The sequence below is a fragment of the Atractosteus spatula genome, chromosome 3, assembly GCF_055471065.1.
Source record: "Atractosteus spatula isolate fAtrSpa1 chromosome 3, fAtrSpa1.hap1, whole genome shotgun sequence".
Taxonomy (NCBI): domain Eukaryota; kingdom Metazoa; phylum Chordata; class Actinopteri; order Semionotiformes; family Lepisosteidae; genus Atractosteus; species Atractosteus spatula.
In genome coordinates, this window is record NC_142708.1 from 21,222,769 (window position 1) to 21,249,586 (window position 26,818).

Sequence of the window (26,818 nt, forward strand, 5' to 3'; positions counted from 1 at the left end):
GTAACATTACAGTAATTTCAGTAAACAAACAAAACAAAGGTTACTCTTGTTTTTCTTTTTAGTCACTTTAAAGTGCCTGTTGCATATAGATGTCTAGTAGTCCTCTGGTCTAGAATTAAACAGGAAAGGAATAACTCTCCACTTCTTTTCCTAATTATTCGGGGGAGGGAGACAGAAATTGAAATACTCTCCTCAGTGACAACTCATTGATTTTCAATTCCTGGGAAATATAGGGGTGTGTGTATTATGTGTTGATGTGCTGCAGAAAGGTAAGAGTGGGCTGTCATTCACAGTGACAATTCTGGGCCTGCCCCTTCTTCAAGATTCTGCCTGCCTCTCAGATGTGTTTTTATAAATAGGTTTTTTGTAAGCAGGCTAGTTGCTTGTTTCCCCGTGGAGCTCCACAAGTTGAAAGAGGCTCTTTTGTCGTCCCTAGGGGTCTCTGACAGCTGCTGAGAACTTCTTGTCAGTCCTTGCGATTCTACCTGAACTGCTGACGCCGATGTCTGAGACAACACTCTTCCTCTCATCATCTGTCTCATCTGGAAAGCCACAGGGTGTGAACTGTTTGCATTGCTACTTTCTGTCCTATGAGGATCACTCAAAACAGGCAGACATCATTAGCCACTCCATGCTGGATATGACTGAAATCAGGAGCATTAAAGTTGAGAGGACGTCGTTCTGAAGATTGTGCAGCTGATGCCAAAGTGGAGGTTACTCTTTTCTGTTAAGTGAAGTCGTGCTTAGAAGGCGGTACTCAGGTATGCTGCAGCTTTGATTAATATGTGTTTTTTTAAATAAATATTTTAGTGGTATGTGCTTATTGTTCATCTCGGCTTCCTTGTGTTGATGCGTTCTGATGTGTCAGATTTACAAAGGTTAAACTTGAGTAGTTGTGTGGCCAAGAGAAATGTTGAAGAAGAAAAAATGCTCTTTAATATTTGTGTTGCTGGGATTAATTCATAAACTACATGTTTATATAACACAGCTGAGAAAGAAGCTCAGTTACTTTAAATTGTAATGTTCACTCTTTGTAATTATGGTATAACTATTAATTGTCAAGACTGCTTTTAAATATGATAAAATATGACAGAAAGTTAAAAGTAAATAGAAAACCTAAGTTTTATGTATATAACAGAGAGATTATACGTAAAGTGTGTAGTTTGTGTTTAGATTTGCCAATATGGAAAAGATACACTCATCTCATTTAATTAATCTCGGAAGCTCCTAATAAGCTCTGCTTTCAGTAAGAATCTTGAAACTCATTAGTCATCCTCTCGCTCTGAAGATTCAGTTTGTCATTTGGGCTCCACTTCTAGTTCTTAGAGCTTCAATGAGATCCTGTCACAAAATCTGTAATTATTTTTCTGAAGATTATAATACAGTGTTACTGACCTTTGATCACAATCTATATCTGTTCAAAGAGATGTATGAAAGACTCACAGTGACACAACTCAGGGGTAGTAAGGTTTTATAAACTGGCACTTCATCCTAAAATAAATGGCAGCACATTTTAGGATGACTATTGTTAGTTATTTATTTATTATTTACTATTTATTTACATTAATTACTTCTGTATCTCTAACAAAAATTTAGTTCCATACATCACTCCTATTAAATCATAGTTTTATATTAATCAACTGCCTTTAAGCTTTTATTGTATTACCCCTTGTTTTAATCTATTTTTATTTTAAATTTAAATTTAATTTTTAAACATATTACACAGATTGGTTAATTAATTTATCGATTGAACACCTTCCCAGCTTAGGATGGTAAGGTGGTATTTTTCCTTATGGAAAGAACAAAGTTACTGAAAGCAAACATAAAAAAAACAATTTATTTCTTGTATGATTTTCCCCATTTTCTGAATGGAGTATGAAAGGTGTTTTAGAAATGGTTTTTGCTTCTCCAAGTGTAATGATCCAGACATCCAACAGTGAACTTCTGTATTAAAGGTAGAATGCTGTTGAGAATAGAACATTTCTGAGAGTATTATACGTACCGTATATGAGGTGCAATTCTGAAAAATGTTAGGAATACATCACATAGGATGACTATTGTTTTCTTCTGCTTTTCTAAAGAGACATATTCAGAATCATGTTGTGTGGGAAGGGAAATACTGTATATGCAACAATTTTAGCAAGCAATTGACTTTGAATAGTACACAAATAAATATAAAAAAGGTTTTTGTCTCGACGTTGAGCTTGACTGGATTGGAAAAAAAGTTGTACACATGTAAGGTTAGAGATACCATAATACAAATTTAACATAAAATAGTGTAAAAATCCTTTAGGTTTAACCACCCAAATTCTGTTGACTGTTTCAGTGTATATTATTAGTGGATACAAAAGCTCTTATACAGTAGTTCTGAGTTTACTGTACTTCTGATGTAAAACATAACTGAAGAAGTTTAGTATTATGTTAATTCTGTCATTTGAGGTTCAAGCATTTTCCTGTCTAATGTCTCAAAGTTGAAGGAAAAAAACTAAAAGTTTTTAAGAGATTTAAAAGATTTTAAAATTTAAAACGTAACATGCCTTGAACTAAATGCTTTGTACTTTAAATCATGTATTGCAACTGTCATGTGTGTCGATAATACAGAATGTAGTTTTAATTAGGGTTAATTAGGTATGAACAAATTACTTAAGCTTTGTTGAAGTATGTAAGATCACGACAATAAAAGTAAGCTTTAGGTCATTTTTTAGAAAGTACCAATTGTTCCAATAATGAAGTAAGCAACATCTGATTTGACCATCACAGATTTGCCATTCATTACAGCAATGTTTTCCCCCTCTGAAATCAGTTAATAAAGAGGTTCTTGACGCATGTCTTACATTAAAAAAAAGTGAATCCCCCTTCCTGCTGTTGCTATGCTAAAGCCACTGTTCTGAACATATTTTCAGAAAAATGTCTTTAGCCTGTCCACAGTTGTTGTTTGTTTTAATCTAACCAGCATCATTTGCCATGATGAGGTCATAAGCAGAATCACACACTCATTTAGAGTGTGACTTGATACGCATTCTGTTCTCATCAAACTTTCATATTAAGCAGATATAGGCTGCTATTGATGAACAAGAATGGTGTTGTGTATACAGTGTAGGACAGGAGTACCCACTAGTCTCTTCATTCTGTAAGACTCAAAGAAGCAGGGCTTTTCAGCACAGTTGTGAAGGACTAAATGTTCCAAATGCAGGAGAAGCCTGTGTTTAAGACTAACAGAAACATTTTATTGTTTTCTGTTAATTGAGGATTGTGTTCACCATGATTGAAAGGGTGACTCCATTATTTATCTGGGATTGTACAAAACCAAACCTAACAGTGTAAACTGCAAAAAAAAACCTGAAAACACAAGGACATGATGCTTGAGAAACAGGATTCTTCTCAACTGGATTTAAAATGACTTCAGAATATTTCTATGTTTAGATCCCCTTTTCAATAATCTATGGTGTATGCAAACAAAGCTCTTTTTTCCCCCAAAAGTTTTTAAATATGAATTTTTAGTTCTTAACCATATACTGTTGTCTTACAGCTGAATAATTAGATAAAATTGTGATTTCTATCAGTGGGCAAGTCGTTATAACATGCAAGGTGATGGAAATCTATTGCTGCGGGTGTCTGTGTGCATCAACATTTCAAAAAGCATTTCCTTGATGTGCTATCTCATCCTTCTAATCTCTTGTCAATGCTTTTAGACTTTCATTAGTTGCTTTACATTTCAAAGGGTAGTGTTAATTTTACAGCTGTTTTGCTTTATATTGCTTCTCAAACCAAGTTAAAAGGTGGTTATTTTTAAGGCTTCAAACAAGGCAATCCAGTGTCATACATATATCATAGCCTTTTCCAAATTAAAAGCCTAAATGCATACAAAGAGACGTGGACAGTGAGAATAAATTACTCATGTTTCCAGTTTCCTTGTAAAATAACCTTTAGGCCAATATTTGTTCTACATACGTATTATTTATTCATATATTTATAGATATAATGGAATAAAATATAAAAAGGGATACATATGACTGTCATTTCACTCCCATTACACAATTACCCCTTATATTTAAGTACACATTCTACTGTTTGTGTTTGACTGTTTGTCAAACACAAACAAGAGTTCAAGCCTTATGGGCTGTGGCTTTACAAACACAGAAAGCCAAAGAGAGCTTTCAGAATTGAGACAAAATGGACATTAAATTCTGGGACCAAGCTGAATGGAATGGGTTTTTGAATGTGAAAGAGTAGCGTGATCATTGATTTTAACCTAATAGTAATGTGTGCCAACATTTCCACAACAAACACAATACATAAAAATGTTATATGCAGAGCTGGCAAAAAAAAAGGTCTTTGCTTTCCACTGTGAGGCCCTGATGAGCTCCAGTGCATCTGCACCAAATTCCATTCCACATTCCACACGTGGAAGGAGCTCATCAGGGCCATTTTAAAACGTGATCAGGCAAGGCATATCAACCTCATTAAGGGGACATCACAGACTATTTAAGCCCTGAGGGATCACTCTTATGGGCTCAGACATTGAGTCTTGGTAGTGTTGTTGCTGGTGTCTTCCCCAGGACACTCCCAGAACTCTGTCCATGTGGATTTTCCCCATTACCTCATTCATTATTCAATAAATCATAAAACTCTGCCGCTGAATCAACTCCAGGATTTATTAACTTGCTGTCCCCTATTTTCCATTCACGGGCACGGCATAACATCCACGTTATTGTCTCAGTGATGTCCTAGATGGCAATGCATGTAGCAACTTGGCAGAGCACATAAATGGTATATCTACAGAAGTCAGAAGCTACATCCTATATGGCTGTTCCAAAGGCCCAGGTTTGCAGTCACTGGAATTTGGGACCAATACAGATGAGCGCACATACTGTATGAACAGGCCAACAAACTCTTTTACACATACCCTCCGCATTCCAAAAAGTTGTAATATTTCTCCCTGCTGGTCTAGGTTTTTGTTATTTGTGATGATTCGTTATTCCTCCAGACACAAAAAACATTTTTAAGAACTGGAAAATGTATATGATATTTTAATTGCCAAATTTCTAGGCTAGCAGATTCTGTTTTTTGTTCTGCAATATAAACAACAATTTTAATGCTGTACAGCAGCATTTTTGTAGGATTTGTTTTGCCATTATGCCAGTTCAACAAATCATAAACATTACTGTAAATCCTTGTGGAGGCAGGTGTGGTCAAGAAAACAACAAAGAACTTAATGACAGTGTGTAACAAGCTTCAAAGGAAAGGTTTTAGTAGGTAGCTGCGCCAGCCTGCGTAGGCTGCAAAGGAACAAGTTAAAGGTTTATTCCATGCTGAAAAGTGAAGAAAGGAAACAACATTTTGGCTGTGAAGCCTTCTTCGGGTGTGTATGTAACTTTGGGTAGTACAGTACATTTCAAATGAAATGTATTAATTATTCAGTTCATGGGAAAGGAGTGTCTGCTCGGAGATATACAGTATACTGTGCGGCTGTGCAAAAGTCTTAGCATCTTAGACACAACCAGGAGTTGACACTTATATAATTAATTAATTTCCATTATGTTAGGGTGGCATGGTGGCTCATCGGTTAGCATTGCTGCCTTGTAGTGATGGGGCCCTGTATTCAATTCCAGACATGGGGTTCTATCTGCCTGGAGTTTGTATGCTCTCCTCATGTTCGTATGTGTTTCCTCTGGGTGCTCTTGTTTCCTCTGACATTCCTAAAACATACTAGTACTGTAGGTTAATTGGTTTCTGGGAAAAACTGGCCCTATGTATGAGTGTGTGTCTGTCCTGTCCAGGGTGTACCTTGCCTTGTGCCCACTGCTTGATGGGATAGGCTCCAGCTATCCTGCAACCCAGAACTGGGTGAAGCAGTTAGAAAGTGGATGGATGGATTCATTATGAGCATCAACAATTTACTTTAGTGTTGTCTAATACTTTAATACCTTTGTTAATAATTCAGCTTCTTTTGTGTGAAAGAAAGAACTTGAATTTTATTATTTAGCAAACTTTAATTTACATTGATCCAAATCTTGAAAACACTGCTGTACTAACAAAAAGTGTTGAAGTAACTACGGTAATTTATCAGATTTACTAATCATACCTAAACGACTAATTGTCAGGTGTTCTTCTTCATTAACATAGATTGTTCCTCAAAACACATTCATGCTAAAAGGCTACTTTTAGTGCTGCAATATACAGTACCGATCCACCAGAATTAACCCTTACTTTAAAACAAAATGGCTGCAATTTCAGTTGAAGATAACTACAGAAATGTGGTTTGGCATTAAGGAAAAATATTGAGAGCAAAGGGTAGAACAATATACATCATATGGTTGTTAGGACTGTGGGGCCATAGTCATTTATTACGAAAAAAAAATAAAATTTTGAGACAATCACCCAAGTAAGTCCTCCTGCTTTATATTTGAGCATTTGTTGTTCAGTTCAAAATAAGAAGGAAAATACCATTATTTTAATACCAAGAGGTTTGACTGAACACTGTTACTCTTTACCATCATTGTTAACATTGTTAAAGTCAGTGTTAATCTTCATAGGTGCAAGTATTTTTTAGTGAATCGCTGAAACTTTTATTATTCAGTAGCTATGTTTACTCGCATGTGTAAATTATGAAGTTAGCTTCACATGCAAATCTGAATGTTTGGCCTTTTGTGTGAAGACCCTATGTAAATCTGGAATGTAAACTACCGTATTTAACTAACTTTGCATTAAGAACAATGTATACAGTGTTACACTTTATCATTGGCCTTAGTTTTTGTTTCTAGAGCTGGCATTGACCTCTAATCAACTTTACGATTAACTGCCTCTTTGACCAGTGGCATTCCACTGGTAACAGCATGCAGTTGTTTACTCTGCTGGACAGAGCTGAGAGAGCAGGTAGAGGAGGGGCAGGAGAGGGGCATTCACACATGTTCTGAAGCTGATTGCTAGGGGTAGCTCTTGAAACTCCTGCCATGCCATGCAATGGATCTGTTTATATTAATAAATAGTAATGATGATATATTTCAAAGCTTAATGGTGAAGTGAGCTGGCATTCGTATGCTTTAGTGTTCTGTGTTGTATCATGCAATTAAAAAAAAGGTTTCCTTACTTCAATTCATTTTTGATTTGAGATGTTTGATTCCCTTACTAAACTTCAGTCGGTGTTCATTTTGGGTCTATTTAAACCCAGAATATGAAGAGGAAGTGCAGTCCCAATTTCTCAGACCGGTTATTAAATTTCGGTAACACAATAAATTAATTAATGGTATCAGAAATTCCCAAATTAAGCACAAAATAGTGAACTTAGTGAAACAACTGGATGGTCACCATATTGTTGCAAACCCCTGATCTTGATACAGGTGAGAGCGACAGTTTGGACTAATTGTTAAGTGAAGCGGCCCTTCCTGCTCTCTTGTCACTGTAAAGAGTAATGAAATGCAATATGTGAGAGAATTAGTACAGGTGGTGAAACAGACATTTAATTGCAGAAATATTCCAACGTGATCTGTATGCAAAATTAACAAGTAAGTAATATTTGTTGGCAAAACCATGTTGATGTCGAGAGCAATATTTCTGTTGGGTTAAAAGAGATGTATTGACAAGCCTTACAATGTAACAAGGTTACTTCACCTGACAGGACGGTTTGCTGCCTCATTCGGAATCACAGAATATGGTGCTGCGCAGACAGTACCTCTGCATTTCAACTATTTAATTTGAATGTGGCTTGAAATGCACTTATTAATGCCAATTCTTTCTAACCCTGAAAAATAAAAATAACATTCCAGTTCCCCTTTAAAATGAACTAAAAAAAGACTGCTTACAAAAAGCTGTTAGTTTTTGCTTTACAATTTCCTCCTTGATGTATTAGAGCAAGATTTGGGAAACTGATGGAAATCCAGAATTTACTTCTATTATAGAGCCATTTTATTTCTGAACAACAAACCAGAACATATTGTAGGAGTATTTTAATACTATTTCCATTTCCTTTGCACAGTGAAACTGGTGTATTGTATCTCCTCATGACCTAAAAATTAAACTGAAATTTCTGTTGGCTGCACACAAAACAAAGAAAGAAAAACAAGCACACAGGCAAAATAAAACACTTGAGAAAGACTGGCAAAAACTTTCACCTTTACAGAACTGACTTAAGTCATACAGTTTTTTACTATTACAGTAAACAAGCTGTTGGCTGATAACACGGAAGTGCAAGCAAAAGTGGATAATTTTTTAAATGAAACCAAAGATAAGTAAATTGGAAACCGATGTTAATAACTACACTAAGATAACTACACATTTGTATTATTATAATTAACACAAACAAAATTAAAAATACAAATGAACAAATACAAAGAAAAAGGGTGGTTCTTTGAAAATTTTTTGTTGTAACATGTACAGTATAAACATATTCATTGTATTAATCTAATAAAAACTGAAACATCAGAAATACAGCCTATATTTTTTGGCATGCTTGATGAAACTGGGGATCAACATTTTATAAAACATAACTTATGGGAAATAATCTTTGCTCATTTTCAAAGACAATACATTTAAATTCCATTGATATGTTTGAGTGCTGCAGTCTGGTATTTGTGTGTCAGTTAATGAAGAGCTCTTACTGTAGATCTTGAAACAATAAGCTTTAAGATCTATGATAAACAAAAACAAAAACAGCAATGTTATAAAGAGCTCTTTCTGAAAGCCCTGCATGTAGATCTCCCATACTTTATTATGCTTTTTATTATTACAACCCCTAATAAAAAAAACATGCTTTACTATGCATCTAGGAGTGCCTACAGTATACAGTATAATGGTCTGTATAATGGATAGATAATTGATGTTATCAGATAGTGGTCTTGAAAGCTTTGCTAAGTCCCACAGCGGTCTAGTCCTTTCAAGTTGTTCAGGTAGTTATCTCTGATAATGTCAATTTCATATTGTCTTTTCCATTTAGACACTGTCATTAATAAAAACGATGTGAATTTCACAAAGAGATTCCAGCAACAGAAAAAAATGTAATATTGAATAGTACTAAAGGTCAGAATTATACTGCATTCCGATGAGACTGAAAAACTATTAGTAATTACAAATGCAATTATATTTCTCACAAATATTAATGAAACAGTGATTTGAGACGAACAAATTAAATGTCTGTTAATATTTATTCAATACATTTTAGGATGCTAAAAACAGTTCTGCTACATGTACTGTAACACCACATTATTCCACATGTAGTATTACTTACTAATAATTGTGTTTAGTTGTTATTTTTAGATTTGTGAAGAGAATAAATTAGAAGACAAATATACTGGGGTTCACATGTCCCTAAATGTCAATTTAACAGTCCTAGTACAATAGGGACTGCACCTGATTTTCTGGCTTCGCAATTGACTGATGGTGAAAAATATAAAAGAAGCAGCTTTTTGCCACAAATCTCAATTATTATATACTGTATTAAATTACTACTAATACTTATACATTTTGGTGATGTTGTATTCTCAAAGACTCTTTCATTTCTTATTTGACTTGCTGAGAATTTATCTACTGTATTGTGCACTTAACATGATTTTTAGCTTTTTCAAAATAACAGAAAACATCTCTAACATGATTTTATTATACAGTATACTGTGTAAACATATTTAACATATGTTAGTGAAACTGAACAAAAACAATACTTAGAAATTATGCAGCCTGTGTGGGTTCCAATGCCCCAGTATAGTGACGGGGACACTATACTGTTAAAAGGTGCCGTACTTCAGATGAGACTTAAAACTGAGGTCCCAGCTCTCTGCGGTCATTAAAAATCCCAGGGTTTTTCTCAAAAAGAGTAGGGGTACTACCCCAGTGTCCTGGCCAAATTTCCCATTGGCCTTTAACAATCATAGCCTCCTAATAATCTCCACTTACAGTATATCAGTCTGCTCTCCTCTTTACGATAGCTGGTGTGTGGTGAGCGTTCTAGCGCACTATGGCTGCTGTCGCATTGTCTAGGTGAGGCTGCATATTGGTGGTGGAGGTGAGTCCCAGTTACCTGTAAAGCACTTTGAGTGGAGTGCCAAGAAAACTGCTATATAAGTGTAAGCAATTATTATGAAGAAAGAAACTTGTAAACTCTCTTCTGTAGGGGTTTGTATGAATTTACTGGCACAATGTTTAGTTGTAACAGTAAATTGCGTGAGTTTACCTTGGCTCTTAGGAATCGACTTACAAAACACAGCGCTGTACAATTCTTGCTCTATATTGGCTCAATACCAGTCCTTAGGCAGCTCGAGGTATCAGAGAAAGAGAAGGATCTTGCTGCAGCCTCGCACTAACAGTCAGGTCTCTCAATTGAGTTGTTGAGTTTGCTTTGAACTTAACTAGGACAAAGTCTGTGAACAGGATGGTGACTGCTTAGTCAGTACGAGTCACAGAAAAAGGGGAGAAACCTGGTTTGCTCCCACCGAAGCAGCTACTGCCGAATAATGATATATTCTGGGGTGTTGATCTATGTCCAGCTGTACTGTTTTGATGATCAGGTTAGACCTCGTGCAGAATTATTTTTTACGTATGAGCTCACTCTCTAACTCTAAAAAAGTTTAAGTTTAGACAACAAGTGTGGCAGGCATGTGATTCTGTTGTCAGTGATCCAAGTTGGTTCAGCGGGGAGTGGCAGCATTAGAGGTGATGCACACTGCTTTTTAACTGGGGAAAATACGGATGGTAATTGGTCAAGAAGCCACCAGGTGGCGCAGGTCCCCACATCCTGCAGTTCCCTGATTGGTTGGTCATCTTTTTGGATGATTAATAATAATAATAATAATAATTGCTTATACTTAGCGCTTTTCTGGACACTCCACTCAAAGCGCTTTACAGGTAAATTGGACTCCCCTCCACCACCACCAATGTGCAGCATCCACCTGGATGATTGACCATGCCCTGTGACTACTAGGAGTATGTGCAGATGTCATCCAGGTGACAGCAGTGGACATCTATCTTAGATAGATCGAGTCTGTCCGGGGAAAGATCCTTAACGCATAAGAGGAACTCATCTCCCTTACTTTCCCACAGGCAAAGACCACTAGGTCATTCTGTGGCTCAGATCACAGAGATGTCCCTCACTGGAGTTTCACAGCAACCCCTCTTTCTGAGGCTCATCAATAAGCTTTAATGCTGCATGTCCTATTCCTTTCTTAATTCCTATTTTAGAAAGTGTATGATAAGAATAAAGATGGAAGTTTCTCAATTATTCTCACTGTTATTGAGATTTTTATGGATGAAAATACAACATTGTGAAGATTGTGTCAAGGATGTCGGAAAGGACGAACCGTGGAATGACAGGAGAGCGAAAAGACCCTATGCGTAGCAGCAAGACGGGGGTTAGCCTGGGCTCAGCTGTTCAGGAAATGTAGTATTGAAACCTATGCCCTCAGGTAGCGGACGTGGGGCGACCTGGTGCTAGGCGGGTTTCAGGACATCCGAACGTCAATGCTGAGTGAGTAGCAGAGCAGAAGCAGGAAATAAATAGGCTACACAACAAGATACACCAGAAAGACAAGAATAATCACAGGGAACTAGGAACAGGAGGAAAGTAGAGCGCCCTCTAGGTGTACTGGCGGTGACAGATTGGTTATCCTCCAACTGTGGAGGCTCCACATAACGAGAAACCAGACTGTACTCAGTGTCAGTGTTGCAGGAATTTAAAATTAAAAATACTGTACAATTTCCCTTTAGGATGTCTGCTATGTAAAACATTCTGCTCTGATATCTAAGGCTGAAAGCTACCCCAGTGACAGCACACAAATCTCATGCTCTGCAGTGCACAGTACAGACCCTGGAGGCTTCAGAACTTTTTTTTCTAGCACTTCAGAATTGTACTAGAAAACATACACAATAAAAAAGCTATTTTTACTGCTTCTTAAGGCTGCAGACTTACTGGTTTCTATTGGCCTTGACTTCATTGTCTATTCAGACAGCAGTTCTCTAGTTAATGATCATCACTGCCCAAATGTTGCAAAGTCAGAGATTGTTGATTCTACCAATATAAACGTCTACGTTAATGCAATATATTTTATGATCAGAAGAGCACATTCTAAGCTCTCAAATATATGTTCTTTTCACCTTATATTTATTATTCTGAAGTGAACTGAATCTGTATTAGAAGTATGGAAATGATATCAGGATAATTATCATAAAACTACAACCTTTTTCTTCCCTTCACAGAAAAAAAACATTTTGGGACTGCCAAGTTGTTCCTGAGTTAAAATGACAGTACAGCTTGCAGGTTGAAATTCGAAGGTGGATTGTATGCACCAGTTGCTACTACATTAACTAGAGAACTAGACTAGATGTTATTGGAAACTGAGATTGGCAGGTTTCATTTGGTGTTTTCATTATACTGATTGGCTTTGTGTCTGCAGCATCAGGTCCATGGGTGTATGCAGAGTCCATGCTTGTTTGGGCAGTTTAAATCTTAGGTCAGCTTTTGTTTTCCGATTTAAAGAGTGATACATTGCTCTTATTGTGATCGAGTGGTTGCTTGCATGTGTTACCTTGAGTAAATGTGATAGCATAATAATTTATAAACAGGTGATGTTTTCAGAATGTTAGTACGAAAGAATAATTACCTTTTTGAAATGGAAAGAGGAGAAAGTAGTTTATTGCCATATGTACATGTACATTGGAAATCTTAAGCTACAGTACATGCGCCATTGAACGGCGCCATCTTGTATATACTGTAGAATAAAAGCTAGCAAGCTTCTAAAGTCAAGGAAAATTCAACTTTTCCTTTTAGTCTTTTTCCAAATCAAGCCTACACTGGGGGCGGGGGGGGGGGGGGGGTGGTGATTGAGGATGCTGATGCAGGAGCACTAGAGCTCGTCAGGGCAGCTCAACATTGAAATGAAAACAATTATTTAATATACTCTTAGTTGTAAGAGTTGTAAGAGGTTATTTTGAATTTCTAATATGAACAAAGTGAAAAACATTGTTTTTCCTAAAACATTTTGAGGTTTTGAAGTTTTTTTCAAAACTGAAAAATTAAGTGAAAGCCTTGTAAGATTGTCTCAAAAGGCACTCGCTCTAATGCAAGGCCATCATGCCAGTTTTTTAAAAAAAACATTGCTGGTACTTTGTATCCTCTTTCTTTTCATGGCAATAAAGGAATACTTTTTAACAAGTTATTTCATGGGATATTCCTTAACCAGGTGCAGAACTGGATTTTATTAAATTTTTAAAACGCAAATATGAAAAACTCACAGTACAAGAATACAGATCTGAGAATCGCCATCAGTTTTCAGTATGAAAATGTCTGGTTCAGGTTGCTATCAATGGTATTCATGTGTTAAAGGAGGTTCTTCTCCAACAAGCCCTATTTACATTCTCCTAAATTATGTAATATTCTGCATAATCCTCCAGTATGACAAGTGTTGTCTTCTGTCCGTTCTGTCAAGGGAAAAGAAGCATTTGTTGGTAAGTTAAACACTCTCTCTGCCACCACCCCATATGTTCACTGGCCCACAGGAGATCTGGTGATTTCATCACTCAGCAGTCACTCACCCATGAATGACCTCCAAGAATACTCTTGTGTAAGAATACATAGTGCATAATTGTCATGCAGATGGCAGGCTATGATCATTGTGGTGCTGTACAGGTTGTTTCCAGAATGTCTTCTGCTGTAGCTTCTGGAGTCTGAAAAGGATTGAGCAGATGGATTAGATGGATATGATGGTTCTGGGATGGTGTGGTGTGCCTCTTCCTTCCATGATGTGGCCTGTCTCTTGCAGAGGCAGTTTCTTGGTTTCTGTGGACTAAATCGGCTCATTTTTAAATCAGCTGAAGAATTTTAAGTAGGTAGCTGCATCAACATGCATAGGTTGTAAAGGAACAAATAAAGGTTCATTCCATATTGAAAGGAAAAAAAGAGACACAATGTTTTGGCTGTGGAGTCTTCTTCAGGTGTGTTAGACCGGAAGAACACCTTCAAACACTTGTAGAAGGCTCCACAGCCGAAACAATGAAAAACTTTTCTTTTCCTTTCAGTATGGAATAAACCTTTACCTGATTTTTAAATCAGACAATTTCATTCCCAGGGCACCAACTGGGAAACCACAATATTCATGCTATTACTGTTTGAACTTTGTGAAGAGCCAGATTGGTTGTAACTTTCAATGTTCTTGAATCCATTAAAATCATGATGGCTCAACATTGAATTTAATCAAATAAACATTGAGCACCTGTCAAGTAATATGAAATCACATAATCTGAACTTAATATTTTATAACAAGTAACAAGACTATTCCAACAAATGACAGATCTATCTCCTCACTATTTAGAATGTAAATGAAATAATTGTCATACTGAATTAGCTATTTTAACAATAGAGTAACTTCTGTCTTCGCAGAGCCTCAGTTTTAAAGAGATTAGTTTCCATAGATGGCAATGGTAAGAATAGACACACTAGGTGCGTGTTCCTATTTCACATGTCAAATCATGCACAATTTTCAATGTAGCAAAACAGTCAAACATTTTTATTAATCTCTATTTGTTTTACAAATGTTTTCCTTGAAAAAACCTTGTCAAATTGAAAGATACTGGGTGAACTATTGTACTGTGCTATTTTTTGTTTCACAGTATGTTTTTTGCTTTGCAGTTAATGTGTACTGTAGATTGATTCACTTGGTTGATTGGCATTTCATTATCTGACATTGTACTCTATGGAAAGTGAAATTTTCTTGATGATAATTATCTTGATGATGTGTGTTCCATGTGTCAGTAGAAATCCCTGTATGATTTGTAAGTATAAATCAGTATGTGAATATAAATTCAATTTAATGCATTTAGGCCACAAGGTTCCATTTCAGTTTCTTCAGACCACAAAATGTTTTGTCTCATGTTTTTTTGTGAAATACATTGTTGATGTTTTGCCACCTTGCCACACAGGCCAAATTTGTTGTTTGCTTGGGGTATTCTTGTCACATGCACACTTTGACCAGTCTTGGCCATAAAAGCCTGTAGCTTTTTCAAGGTTGCTGTTGGCCTCTTGCCTCTCTGATTAGTCTCCTTCTTGCTTGGTCGTCCACTTTGGATGGCCTAATCCAGGCATGATCTTGGTGGTGCCATATCCCTTAAACTTTTTAATAATCATCTTGATCATACTCCATTGGATATCCGAGGCCTTTGAATATTTTTATCCCCATCTCCTGATCTGTGCCACTTTGTCCCAGAGTTCTTTTGAAAGCTCCTTGACTCTCATGTTTGAGTCTTTGCTTTGAAATGATCTACTCAGGAGAGGGCCCCTATGGGACCTGTAGAATTTATCCTGAGATCATGTTAATCACTGGTATATAACACACATAGAGGCTGATTTATTTGCTGTGTGACGATGAATGGTTACACCTAAATTAATTCAGGATTGTTATTACAAAATGGCATACTGGATAAGTATGGATACTTATCCAACGATGCTGTTGCAGTTCTTTTTTTTTTAGCTTGGGCATTGTGGGGTAGGATGTGCAAATGAAAAACAACACATTTTAATTCCAGGCCTTCTATAGGTACTCCTTGTACAGTATTTCTCAAAGAATATGAGTCTTTAAGGAAATCACGATCCTATTAGTATCATGAGGAACTCATAAAAACCTGTGATTTAGTGAATAACATTTATTTCACTTGAATCCCACTGGCCTTATAAGTCAACTAAATGTAAAAAGACCAAAGGTATGATACCCAGGGAAACAGTCAAGCACACAGCGGCAGCCTTGTCATCATTCTTCAGTTTGTCATATTAATTTCTAAAGCCATCAACGACTGACTGAATTTTAACTATACAGTACAGCTCCCCTGACAGAAGACAATCAGCTAGCGTCTACTGAGTTTAAATTCCTACAAAAAGTACATGTGTCATCAGAGGCTTACTGCTGCTGTATAAATAAGAGGTATTTCCCATCCATTCTTCTAAATGACAATGTAATTTAGATTTTGCATTGATTTCTTTTTACATGTTGCCTTTTTTATAGCATCAATTGAATAAAGTTCTAAAACAAAAAGAATACATTGGGTATCAAAACAAGGTTATTATCATGCTCCTTAAAAACAGCTAATGTACAGACATTTCCAGCAGATGAAGACAAGCACTGTAATTTTGAATGTATTTCAGCCAATACATTCAACATTTTTGTGACTTTTGTGACAGTGTTGGACGTTTTTCTCCATTGCTATATTTAAAGTGCAATTTAGTAATTGGGTACACATTATCCATTGATGGAAAAAAGATGGTGTGCAAGCAGGTTCAGAGTTTCATGAGCTCAAAGGGCAAACTGAAAAGAGGACAAACTATCTCTTCTGCACTCAGGAAAGAAGTTAATGTGAAATCTATCACCCTCCTTGGCATTTGTAGCATGATACTAAAGGATGAGCTTTCCGCAGTTGCATCCTGAAGACAGACTAGTGCATTATTGATGGTACATAATACTGGTGATATAAAAATAATTGAGTCTGAACCTTAGCATTTGCTTCCTTGCTTAATTGATGAATATACGTCTACACTTAAAATGTACTCTGATGAAGATTCCATAACAGTGAAAAGATTTTTGATAGGGATACAGTATGTTCATCCTAATTAATAATCCCTTTGAATGCTGGATTAAATCTAAAGCAAACCATAACTGTTATGGAAGGAAGGTGAAAAATATCAGATAGATGGCATCAGATAGATGTTACAATATGCATTATTTGTACTGGATATACCTTAGTCACAAAGAAAGAAAATTAGTAGTAGGTCTTGGAGATTTTATTTCTAGCCTACAATTCACTAGTCTCATAGCACAGTACCTTACACTAAAACAAAAATAATCAGCCACCCTATTCTAAACCTTTTGGTGATGATCTGAAGCATAACAATAAAAATGGCATTTTTCTATGCTGTAATTTTTAATTATTGAGCAGTGCTTCATTGGTAAAAGAGGATATGTGGAACTTCATCCAGGAACACACTGTAAACTAGCTGTCTTCTCATCATTACACTTCTGTTTCTAAATTCCACCAAAGCTAGCTGAGTTCCCCTGGTATTTTACTGTGGAGAATCCTTGGCTTGCTACCCTTTAACATCAGCTCTGATGAGACTCACTCTATGGACTCAGACTTGCAGTGGTAGGAGTTGCAACTGGTCTTGTGCCACACGGGCTGCGTGACATCCTAAAGGACAAACTACAATGTCTATTAGCAATCAAATGAGCAAGAGAAACCAAACGGCCTGCCCTCATCTGTAACATTTCTAAGTTCCTAATCTTGGGAGACTATTTACAGTATGTGTTTTGTGTTCTTGTAGCTGAGTAATTAAGTGCAGTGATGGAACACAATAAATCATTAAATCATGATAGTGTACTTCAAAAATAAATACAAAGGGGAAGCTATTTAGGAAATAAGCCATATGAGAGATACTGTAACATTGATTCCCTTTAATAGTTCTTTTTCGAATATCAAGTAAAATATACTGAGAGGCAATGCAAATGCAACAATGGAGAACCAACAGCATTAGTTTATTTATGTTTTATTATTTATATTTGTTATGCTTTTAACACTTCGCAGTATATAATGGGGAAGAGGTTTTAGAAAAGGATTTTTGCAATCAAAGACACTCTGAGAATTTTAAGAAAACTATGATCAGTTGCTGTTAGTAGTGTCACGGGAGCCGTAGTTCAGGACCCTATGCAGATGGTATAATCCGGAAGTGACTGGAATAAGACTTCAAAGGAAACACAGCAGGAGCAGGATGGGATGACAGAGAGGGGGGCATGACGGCTGTGATCTGCTGCTCAGGGGGCGTGGCGCAGGTGAACAAGTCCAAAGGGGAAACCGGGGCGCAGTCTAGGGTCCAAGAGCCGGGAGATCCAATCCGAGACAGACAAAATTGAAACCGGAACGGGATCCAGAACAGGAACAGGGACAGGAAACCAGGAGGATAAAAACAATAATGAGGCCAGGCGCTCCAAGCCCTGGACCCAGTGGGTCAGCAGGTCAGAACATCGTGATGACGCCTATGCCCTCAAGCCACGGACGTAGAGCAACTTGATGGTAGGCGGGCCTCCGGGCGTCCGTCTTCCAGTGCAGAGCCGGGAATAGCGAGAGTGCCAGGCTTAAATGAGGAGACAAAACAGGGGGCAGGTGCATGTACTCAACTAAAATACGAAAGGGCTGGAGTGCCCTTAAGAGGAGGGATTACGATTGTGACAAGTTGCTATATAATGTGTCCTGGATGGCCTGGTAGCACAGCTTGTTTAGCATGGCAGCTTCGCAGCTCTAGGGCCCTGCATTCAATTTCTGGGTGCTATATATCTGTGTGGAATTTGTATGTTCTCCCCGTGTTCACGTGGGTTTCCTCCCACAGTCCAGAGATGTACTGGTATGTTAATTGGCTTCCAGTAAGACTGGCCCTCGTATGAATGTGTTCGTGTGGATGGATAATTATTCATATATATAAAAGACCTTTGAATTCAGTTATAAAATACTTCAGAACCCTAAGGGATTGCCAATGTATTATTTTCTAAAATAAAATGTATTCATCTTTTTCATTTGATCCCTTTTTAGTAACTGCTTTATTTTCAGAAGGCTGTGGTGAGCCAGAGCCTATCCTAGCAGGCACAGAATGTAAGGCAGGACTATACTCTGATCAGGACACCAGTCACATTGCAGGGCCTGTATTCAGAGGGCAATTTAGAGACACGGATTCATGTGGACTTCATATTTATAGAAAGAGGAGGGAATCTGATTCAACCTAGAGAAAACCAACGATGACATGATGAGACACACGCAAACTTCACACTGAATCTTAACGAATCTTAACTCCTCCATGCCACCTCTTTTCATTGTATGATAAAGGAATAGCAAACTAACATGGGCTTGAGTTAGGACAAAAGAAGTTAGACCAAAGTTAGAAAAAACATTTTGAAAAGGAAATGTTTAGAATTTCAGCTGAGTATTCATGGGCAAGGAGCTCTCCATGGTGCTAAATTACACACGGAAACTAGCTAATAATAAATTAATTTTGTTTTCATTTTTCTATAAGAATAGTTTTCTTATTTAAACTATTTAGGAAATTAATTTTTAAAAATCCCAAAATATTCTTTATTGTATTTTTTCAGTTTTCTACAAGCCATCTGTCATATGCGTTTCCACCCAAGCAGCAAAGCAGCAAACTTCACTATCAGGGTAAACTCCTTTAATGGACTCTCCAGGGAGTCTTTCAGTTAATACGATTTCACAGAAGAAACCATGTTCTACCCTGAGACATGTGTTAAACTGGGCCACTCAAGGTCTTTTTTTAACTCAACATTTGACTCAGTAAATCATATACAGTTAGTAACCAACTCAAACCCTAGTCTGAAGTATTAAGAAAAACATTCACAGACATTCAAGAGAAGAGTACACTTCACATACTGTGTCTATTACATATTCTTATACACTACTATGCAAAAGCCTTACACACATTCAGGAATTACAGTACAATATATGTTAAGAGCATCGACTTGTGCTTTTTACTATTGTTAGAACTTTGATGGTGATTATTATAACCAATCTTGCCATTTAGAAATTTGTAATTCACATTGATCAGAATCTTTATAAATGTGATCACAACAACTGAAGACAAGCTACAGATGAGTAGCCAGTATGAAGTGCTGTATTAACCAATCCGTCACATTTACCAATGAAATCTAATTGACCCCTTTGATAGGTGTTCCTAGTCATTAACATCATTTGTTCCTCTCTATACATTGACTTTTTGTTCTACAAAATATAGATCTGCCAGAATTAACTGTAAGCTTAAAGCACAAGGCCTTCAATTTTAGAAGATGACTGTTAGAGAATTGTGTTTCTGGAAAGAAGAAAAAAAAAACAGCAAGCGAAAAGAGTAAAACAATGCAAAATGTTTTAGTCTTCTGCACAGTAGTGTATGTGTATTTGTATGAGAGAAAAAGTAACCCATATCCAGCTGGAGAATCCAGCTAAATTTTCCAACAATTGAAAATCTTTCATATCATACCTGACAGTTTATTATTAATAGTTCAAAAGAAATTATATATAGCAAATGGCACTTATAACCAAAGATAAGGAAGAAGGTTAGGAAATCCTAATCTCACTTATGTCTGTTCTCCTATTTGTATATATATTTTGCCTCATGGACTTTCTTTTAAGTATTTCAAACGTAAGGGGAAATTCAGTCAGACTCATTCAGTCTTTCATTCTTTCTGCTAGGTGCGTTTTGCCCAAAGGTTACATTAATTAACATTTCCCATAACACCAAGATAAATGAGGTTTCATTGAAAGAAAAATCAAGAGTGTAAACATAAATGACAAAATGTAGTTTCAAGAAAAATACATTTAACCAGATGCATAAGAAACAAGTTAGCCCTTAATAATCTCATCCAAAATAGCTTAAGATGCTAATTTTTAAAACCATAGTGAAAGCTGTCAATGTAATGTAGTACAACAGCCTTTTGAAAGGAGAAAATTGTTATGTATATTTTTAGTCATATATAGTAAAATTAAGTTGAGAGATGTATTCTACAAAATTGAGTGGTTATGTTGATGTCTGCAGCACAAACCTACATTTCCAGCTGTAGCAAACATTATCAGAGGCAGCAATGAACAAGCCATATGACACTTTTAATTCTAATTTTAGAAGTCAGATAAAAGCCTTCTATCATCTCCTGTAATAGATGATTATTATTCACATAGTATCTGTTAGCTCACTTATGTGGAATCATAGGCAAATTCAGTTTTTTGTGGTGCAGCAGATAAAAACAATGTAACCTTATATGCCAAACCTCTAGGATTTAATTCTTATCCGCTTTTAAATAAAACTTATAACCATGAACAGCAATAAAATCATATTTCAGCACAAAATCTAAGTATACATTTTTGTTACTTAATTAAATAAAAGAATTAGAAAAATTATGACTATCAGTAATTTGATACTGTAGAAACAAATGGGCATGAATGCTACAGGAAATTAATTCAGTAAATTCTTAGACTCAAAAGAGGACCAGTAAAATACTAATTGCTTGAGTGTTCAGAATTTAGCATATTGTGTTTTCACAGAAATGTGCATTACAAATTTGTTTTGCATAATTCAGTACTGGTAGTCGCACTATTATTCATGTTTTCATGTGCAACCGATATTGTATGCACACTTGTTTTTCTTCTCCTATAAACAGCAGTTATATTGAATCAAGGATATAAATAAATTTGGAGCCAACTGTACATAGATAATCTAATCTTTTTTCTTTGATTTGTAATACCCATGGAAACAGACTTGTTGTACTGTATGCCTGGTACCTGTCCCATTACTCCTTAAAAACAACTTCCCACAAGATCCACTTTCCACGATGTTTACGATGTCAGAGAACTGTATACGAATATCTAAATATTTATATTTAGACTTACAGGTAGAGTAATTTAGAAAGTAATGTACTGTATAAACAAGTTCAAAATGTGTTCATCAAATAACATTATCAGCAGCATTTTTCAGTTGCACGTAATGCATCTGATCAGCGTGGTTCATTTCTTATTCATTAAAGATGCAATAGATTTTTTTCTCAAATAAAATATGACCCTTAATAAAAACAACACACATGGAAGTTTATTTTGGACTTTAGGTGCACCTTTCAGGCCAGTATGATGGCCAGACAATCTCACAGCTCTTTTAGTCCTTGGTTTGGTGCAAGCCTGGAGAGCCTTCTATGTGGTGCTTGTACGTTCTTCCTACAGGTGCATGAGCTTTCTCAGGTTCCTCTGTTTCTACTATCTAGGGTGTTTGCATCTTACACCTGTTGGTCGTTGGACTAGGCTCTTACTCAATTAAATTCACCCTGTATCGAAATAAGAGCTTATTGAAAGTGGATGGAAGTAGCTTTTATTCATAATACATCTCCATTTTATACACAAGCAAAATAAACACAAAACATAATGTTACTACCTCCTATGATGTACTATTGGTACCACACTGGAGTTCTAGATACATGACTTCAAAGAAGGAGATAAAATATGATGATCAATATGTATCCAAAGATCTGATTAATATGTATCCAAAATTACTATTTTCAAGGGCATGTATTCTGTGTGTTCTAATAATTAACCCTGTAATAATTTTGTAAAGAGCACAATCTGTAGATAAATAACAAAACACAAAGTAACCATGGAAGAAAAAAGTACAATATATATGTAACAAGGAATCTATAATTGTTGTTATAGTTGCTGTTATTAAAAGAACAACATAATACTATTTGCGACAGTGGGAAATATTATAGGGCTTGTTTTTCCATAATGATAAAAATCATAAACTCACTGACATGATAAACCTAAATGATGTGGTTTGGGGGGAAAAGCAATGGGTGTTCAAAAAAAGAAATGCAATTCCTACATGTCTTCTGACCTTAGGTCCAATGAACACTAACAACGTGAGCTTCAAAGACCAGTGAAAAAATGACTTCACCAAGCAAAAATGTGCGATGGTAGATAATGACACCTAAACAGACAACTGAAGACCCTCTGCTAAAAATATGACAGAAAAGACCAGGGTACGTGATGGGTAATAAAAGGAAAAATGTTGCTGTGAGTCATTTGCAACAAAATTATATCAAAACATATCATCTGTTCTATTTTTTAAAAATAGACTTTTGCTATCAAAACAGTAGGAGCTGGTTTATCAGAACAAAATTGTGTAAAAAAACCAATAGATAGAACTCAACTATTAAAATTGCTGAAACAGCATTACCTGCTACACACGCCTGAATCGAACTGTCTGTATTTGCAGTATTTCTATCGTGAGCTGTCCAAGGTTCTTAAGTTTAACCTACACTTCTATTGAGGGATGTCATTATGGAGAGGAACCTATTATTAAATACCACTTACTAAGACTAGATTTGTGTTTTCTGGTATAGTACTGCTTATACCTATGTGTTTATAAGTATATAGTACTTAGACTATTTTTAGTACTTATATAATTAGACTTTGCAATAACACCAGGCTCTTTGTGTATACAGTAAGTTACTGTTTCTGTTGACATATTATTAACATAATACATATATTTATGCATTATTGCATTTATTTTTATAAACTGAGGCAGGACTCGTTTCTGTTGAATTTTACACAATTGTAAAGTGTTATCACATTTTGAATTGTTCAGAAAAAAATATTTATCTAATCTAAACACAAGATAGAATCAATAATTCAAAATATTTTTCATAAGCGATCAAAATATTCGAAAATACATATAACATGACATAGAGCTAAACCATTTTAATGTCAGATTTGTACTATGTTGTGGCAGTGCGTTCTTACTCTTAACATCTCAGCGTTTCGTAAGAAATCACCTAGGAGCTATAATTTTCTAATGACCATTCTTCTTCAGCTTTTACAAACATTACACTTCCCTACACTAACCCCTCAAATTACAAACCACATTCCTCTTAAAAGACAGAAATCGACTTGATAGAGTACAACACAATTTTATTGTACTGTACAGAAAACAAATTTTGAACAATATTGAATATTTGGGCACAATCTTGTTTTTTCTTTTAGGATCTAAACTAATTCTTTGAACTTTTTTTAGAATCTCAGCAAGATATCTAAAACACATCTCCATAGAAACGACAAATTTTCTAAATGTTTGAAACAAATCGCCTTTTATTAATCACAATTAGTCTCAGTCACCATTATGGTACAATAGTGGATTATTACGACCTCTAGTGTTTAGAAACGTGTTAAAACGACATTTAGTCCGTACAAATATTGTTCTCAAATGACAATTTTCCTCCCTTTTACATGCAATTTAACAGGCACATAAAATCGATAAATGTGCGACTAAAATATGAAGGCACTCGTGTACGCAGTAATGTATTTGCCGTAACCAAACAGAAATAGTTTAATATTATAAAGAAACCTCGGGCACCGGAATAAAATAAAATATACTGGAAACAATAAACTTGTCTCTGCACTTAAGTTTACGGTTTGAAGCTGAAATGCGCGGATTATAACTTGATTACCAATGTACACAAACAGGTCCTTTAATTATTTATTGACAGACTTGGCAAAACTTATTTTATTGCAAAGAAGCAGCTGGCAAGGAATTAAAGATGATATAGAATAGCAATTCAGGAAATCGAATCCAGGTAAGAAATTCAATTACTTAATGAAAGCTCTCCGGTTTCAGCTTGATAGCATCCTTTGCTCCTTTGAAAGCAACTCCAATGCTATAAATCAGTCTTTCTGTACAGCTTTGCTGCTGGTTGATAGGAACTGTAAATCTCATATGGCCAGCTGAGATCAATAGATTGATTTACTTTAGTTAAGGGACCCTGCAGTGCTCTATTTGTATATTATTTTGATAAAGATTAAATTTACAGCATTAATATTTGCAGTACAACTGACTTCCCCACATAACATATTGTTTTTTTTTACCAGTAAATTATCTAAATTTGTATAACATATCTTGCGTTTTGCCCGATTAAAACTGCCTAACTGAAGGTCGTTTTCTTGTTTTTTAAACAGTGCTTGTGTTTATTTCTGCAATGGATTTATTTTAAGAAGGCATAAATATCTGATGTACTTTTTTCCCCCGAAAGCGCTACAGTACCAGTCAGCTTTCATGTTTGGTATCTCATTTAAAACTGTACTGTATATAGGCTACAGCATTCTGTGAACGACGTCTGTAGTAATGCAACATTTCGACTCTAATGTCTTTCTTTTTTTGAACTCTTACGAACTTTCCCCTGAGTAGCGAAACAAAACGATTCGTTTCATGCGGAGACAGACAAGTTGTGCATTGAAAGGGAGACAAGTTTTCCAAGAAATGCTGACGACGCACATTCGTGCTCAGGAGTGTTAATCCTTTTGGCTTCGTTTTATGGCTCACTCGCTGCCTGAGACACCGCTGTGTTTTGTGTCCTTCTTGATAGATATCTATTGTGAAAACTGTAGGAAAAAATGTAGACAAATAGTTGAAGCAGAAATCATAATACAGGTGGATACTGATAAGCATAAACCCAAATATGGCACACACTCAAAGACCATTCCGAAACTGCGAGATCAGTCCGATTTGATGAATTAGCACAGCACTCATAAGATCCCTCAAAGAAATATAAGCTAAATACCCACTGTTTATTTGAAGAAGCACATATTCCAAAAAGCAAAATAAATGTTCTGTGTAGCGTACTTCAATAATTACAACCGGAATAAAAACTAAAAAGATCACATAGATTTGTCACGACGAAAAAAAAACAGTTCATAGTTCGGCGAGAATCTAGAAGGAAAAACAAAGTTTTTTTAACAAAGAATGATCTTACGCAGTCCCAACAGCTGTTTGAGTCAAATATTGATGAATGTTTCTCTTGTGAAAAAGACGTGTTCTTCTAAATATGAGGATATTACAAACTTAAAATCAGTTTACTGTTACATCTTAACCAAAATGTGTACATGTTGCGTACGATCGGCAACTTTGCTGCACGTTCCTAAACCTAGCAGGAAGGAAATGGCAGAAATGGTTAAATCTCTGTGAGATGTTACAGCACTTCCACACTTAAAATAACAGACGGTATTCCCTACCTTTGGCAGTTCCCTACCTCCCTACAGCAGTTACAGTAGGTGGAATCCCAATGGGGTGAGCTTCCCCACCGCAATTCCAAATTTTACCTCTGTGTTGCAGGTGACGTCATGCCAGTTGTTTTGGTCCGCCCGACCAATCGGACGCGCTGCTTGGATTCTACAGGAGCCGAAATGGGTCCATCCTCGCCCCAACAGGACTTCCCCATCCCTACCATAACGCATTGCGCTGGGTGCACTGGCCGTTCCTCCTGGTGCTTTAACAACTCTGACATGGAAACCCCACTGCAGTTTCAGCACGATTTTTTTCAGGAGCAGCAGCATCAGCACTACCAGCATCAGCACCGCAGCCTCAGTCAAGAAGATCAGTTTCTCCAGCAGCAGGACGATCAGTGCTTCACATGCAACAACTGTCCCTATGGTGCAGGGGAGAGCCTCGTTCTTCTGCGGACTTCGCCCCCCTTAAGTGGAGCCTTCAGGACCAATTCGTCGCCCGTATCGTCTTCTCGACCAGGCAGTCAACTAAACGTTAGCGAGTTCACGCCTTCTAGCCATGCCAGTTCATCCCGGCAACACCATCACCACCACCACCACCACCACCATCACCAGTACCAGCAGTGCCACAGTAGGCAACAGGGCAGCCCTGGCAGCAGCCGCAGGGAGAGTAACCCGTTCACCGAAATAGCCATGAGCAGCTGCAGGTATAACGGTGGTGTGATGCGGCCGCTCAGCAACCTGAGCTCTTCCCGCAGGAACCTACACGAGTTGGACTCGGAGTCACAGCCTTTACAACCCATCTCCACTACCGCGGGCGCACCCGAGATAGTAGTTTCCAAGCCGGAGCAGAACAACTCAACTACCCTGATGCCTTACGGATCAGGAGGAGGAGGAGGAGGTAGCAGCGCTGCAAATAATAAATCGAGCAAAAAGAAAAACCAGAACATCGGCTATAAGCTTGGACATAGGAGAGCCCTCTTTGAAAAACGAAAGCGACTGAGCGACTATGCTTTGATCTTTGGGATGTTTGGGATTGTTGTTATGGTTATAGAAACTGAACTCTCTTGGGGGGCTTATCAGAAGGTAAGGAAACGTCACCTTCACTATAAAGTGATAGTTTAGTTTTTCTAGGATCGCCTGAAGAAAATTAAAGGCTGACATAGAACGGGGTGCTTTAAAATACCTGCGTTAACCATATGTTATTTGCTTTGCTCTTTGTGCTTCTTAAGTAAATGTTGCGCTGCCTCTTGACATTTTCATGTCTCAG

At 36.7% G+C, this 26,818-nt stretch overlaps 1 protein-coding gene across 1 annotated transcript in view; it reads left to right on the forward strand.

Annotated features, from left to right (window-relative positions):
• Positions 1-671: 671 nt before the first annotated feature.
• kcnn2 (potassium calcium-activated channel subfamily N member 2) overlaps positions 672-26,818 on the forward strand; it is a 95,674-nt gene continuing 69,527 nt past the window's right edge. The window contains exons 1-2 of the mRNA XM_088910888.1: positions 672-761; positions 25,658-26,634. Of these exons, the coding sequence (XP_088767014.1) occupies positions 25,666-26,634 (969 nt within the window). The 5' untranslated portion in view covers positions 672-761; positions 25,658-25,665. The remainder of the gene's footprint in view (positions 762-25,657; positions 26,635-26,818) is intronic.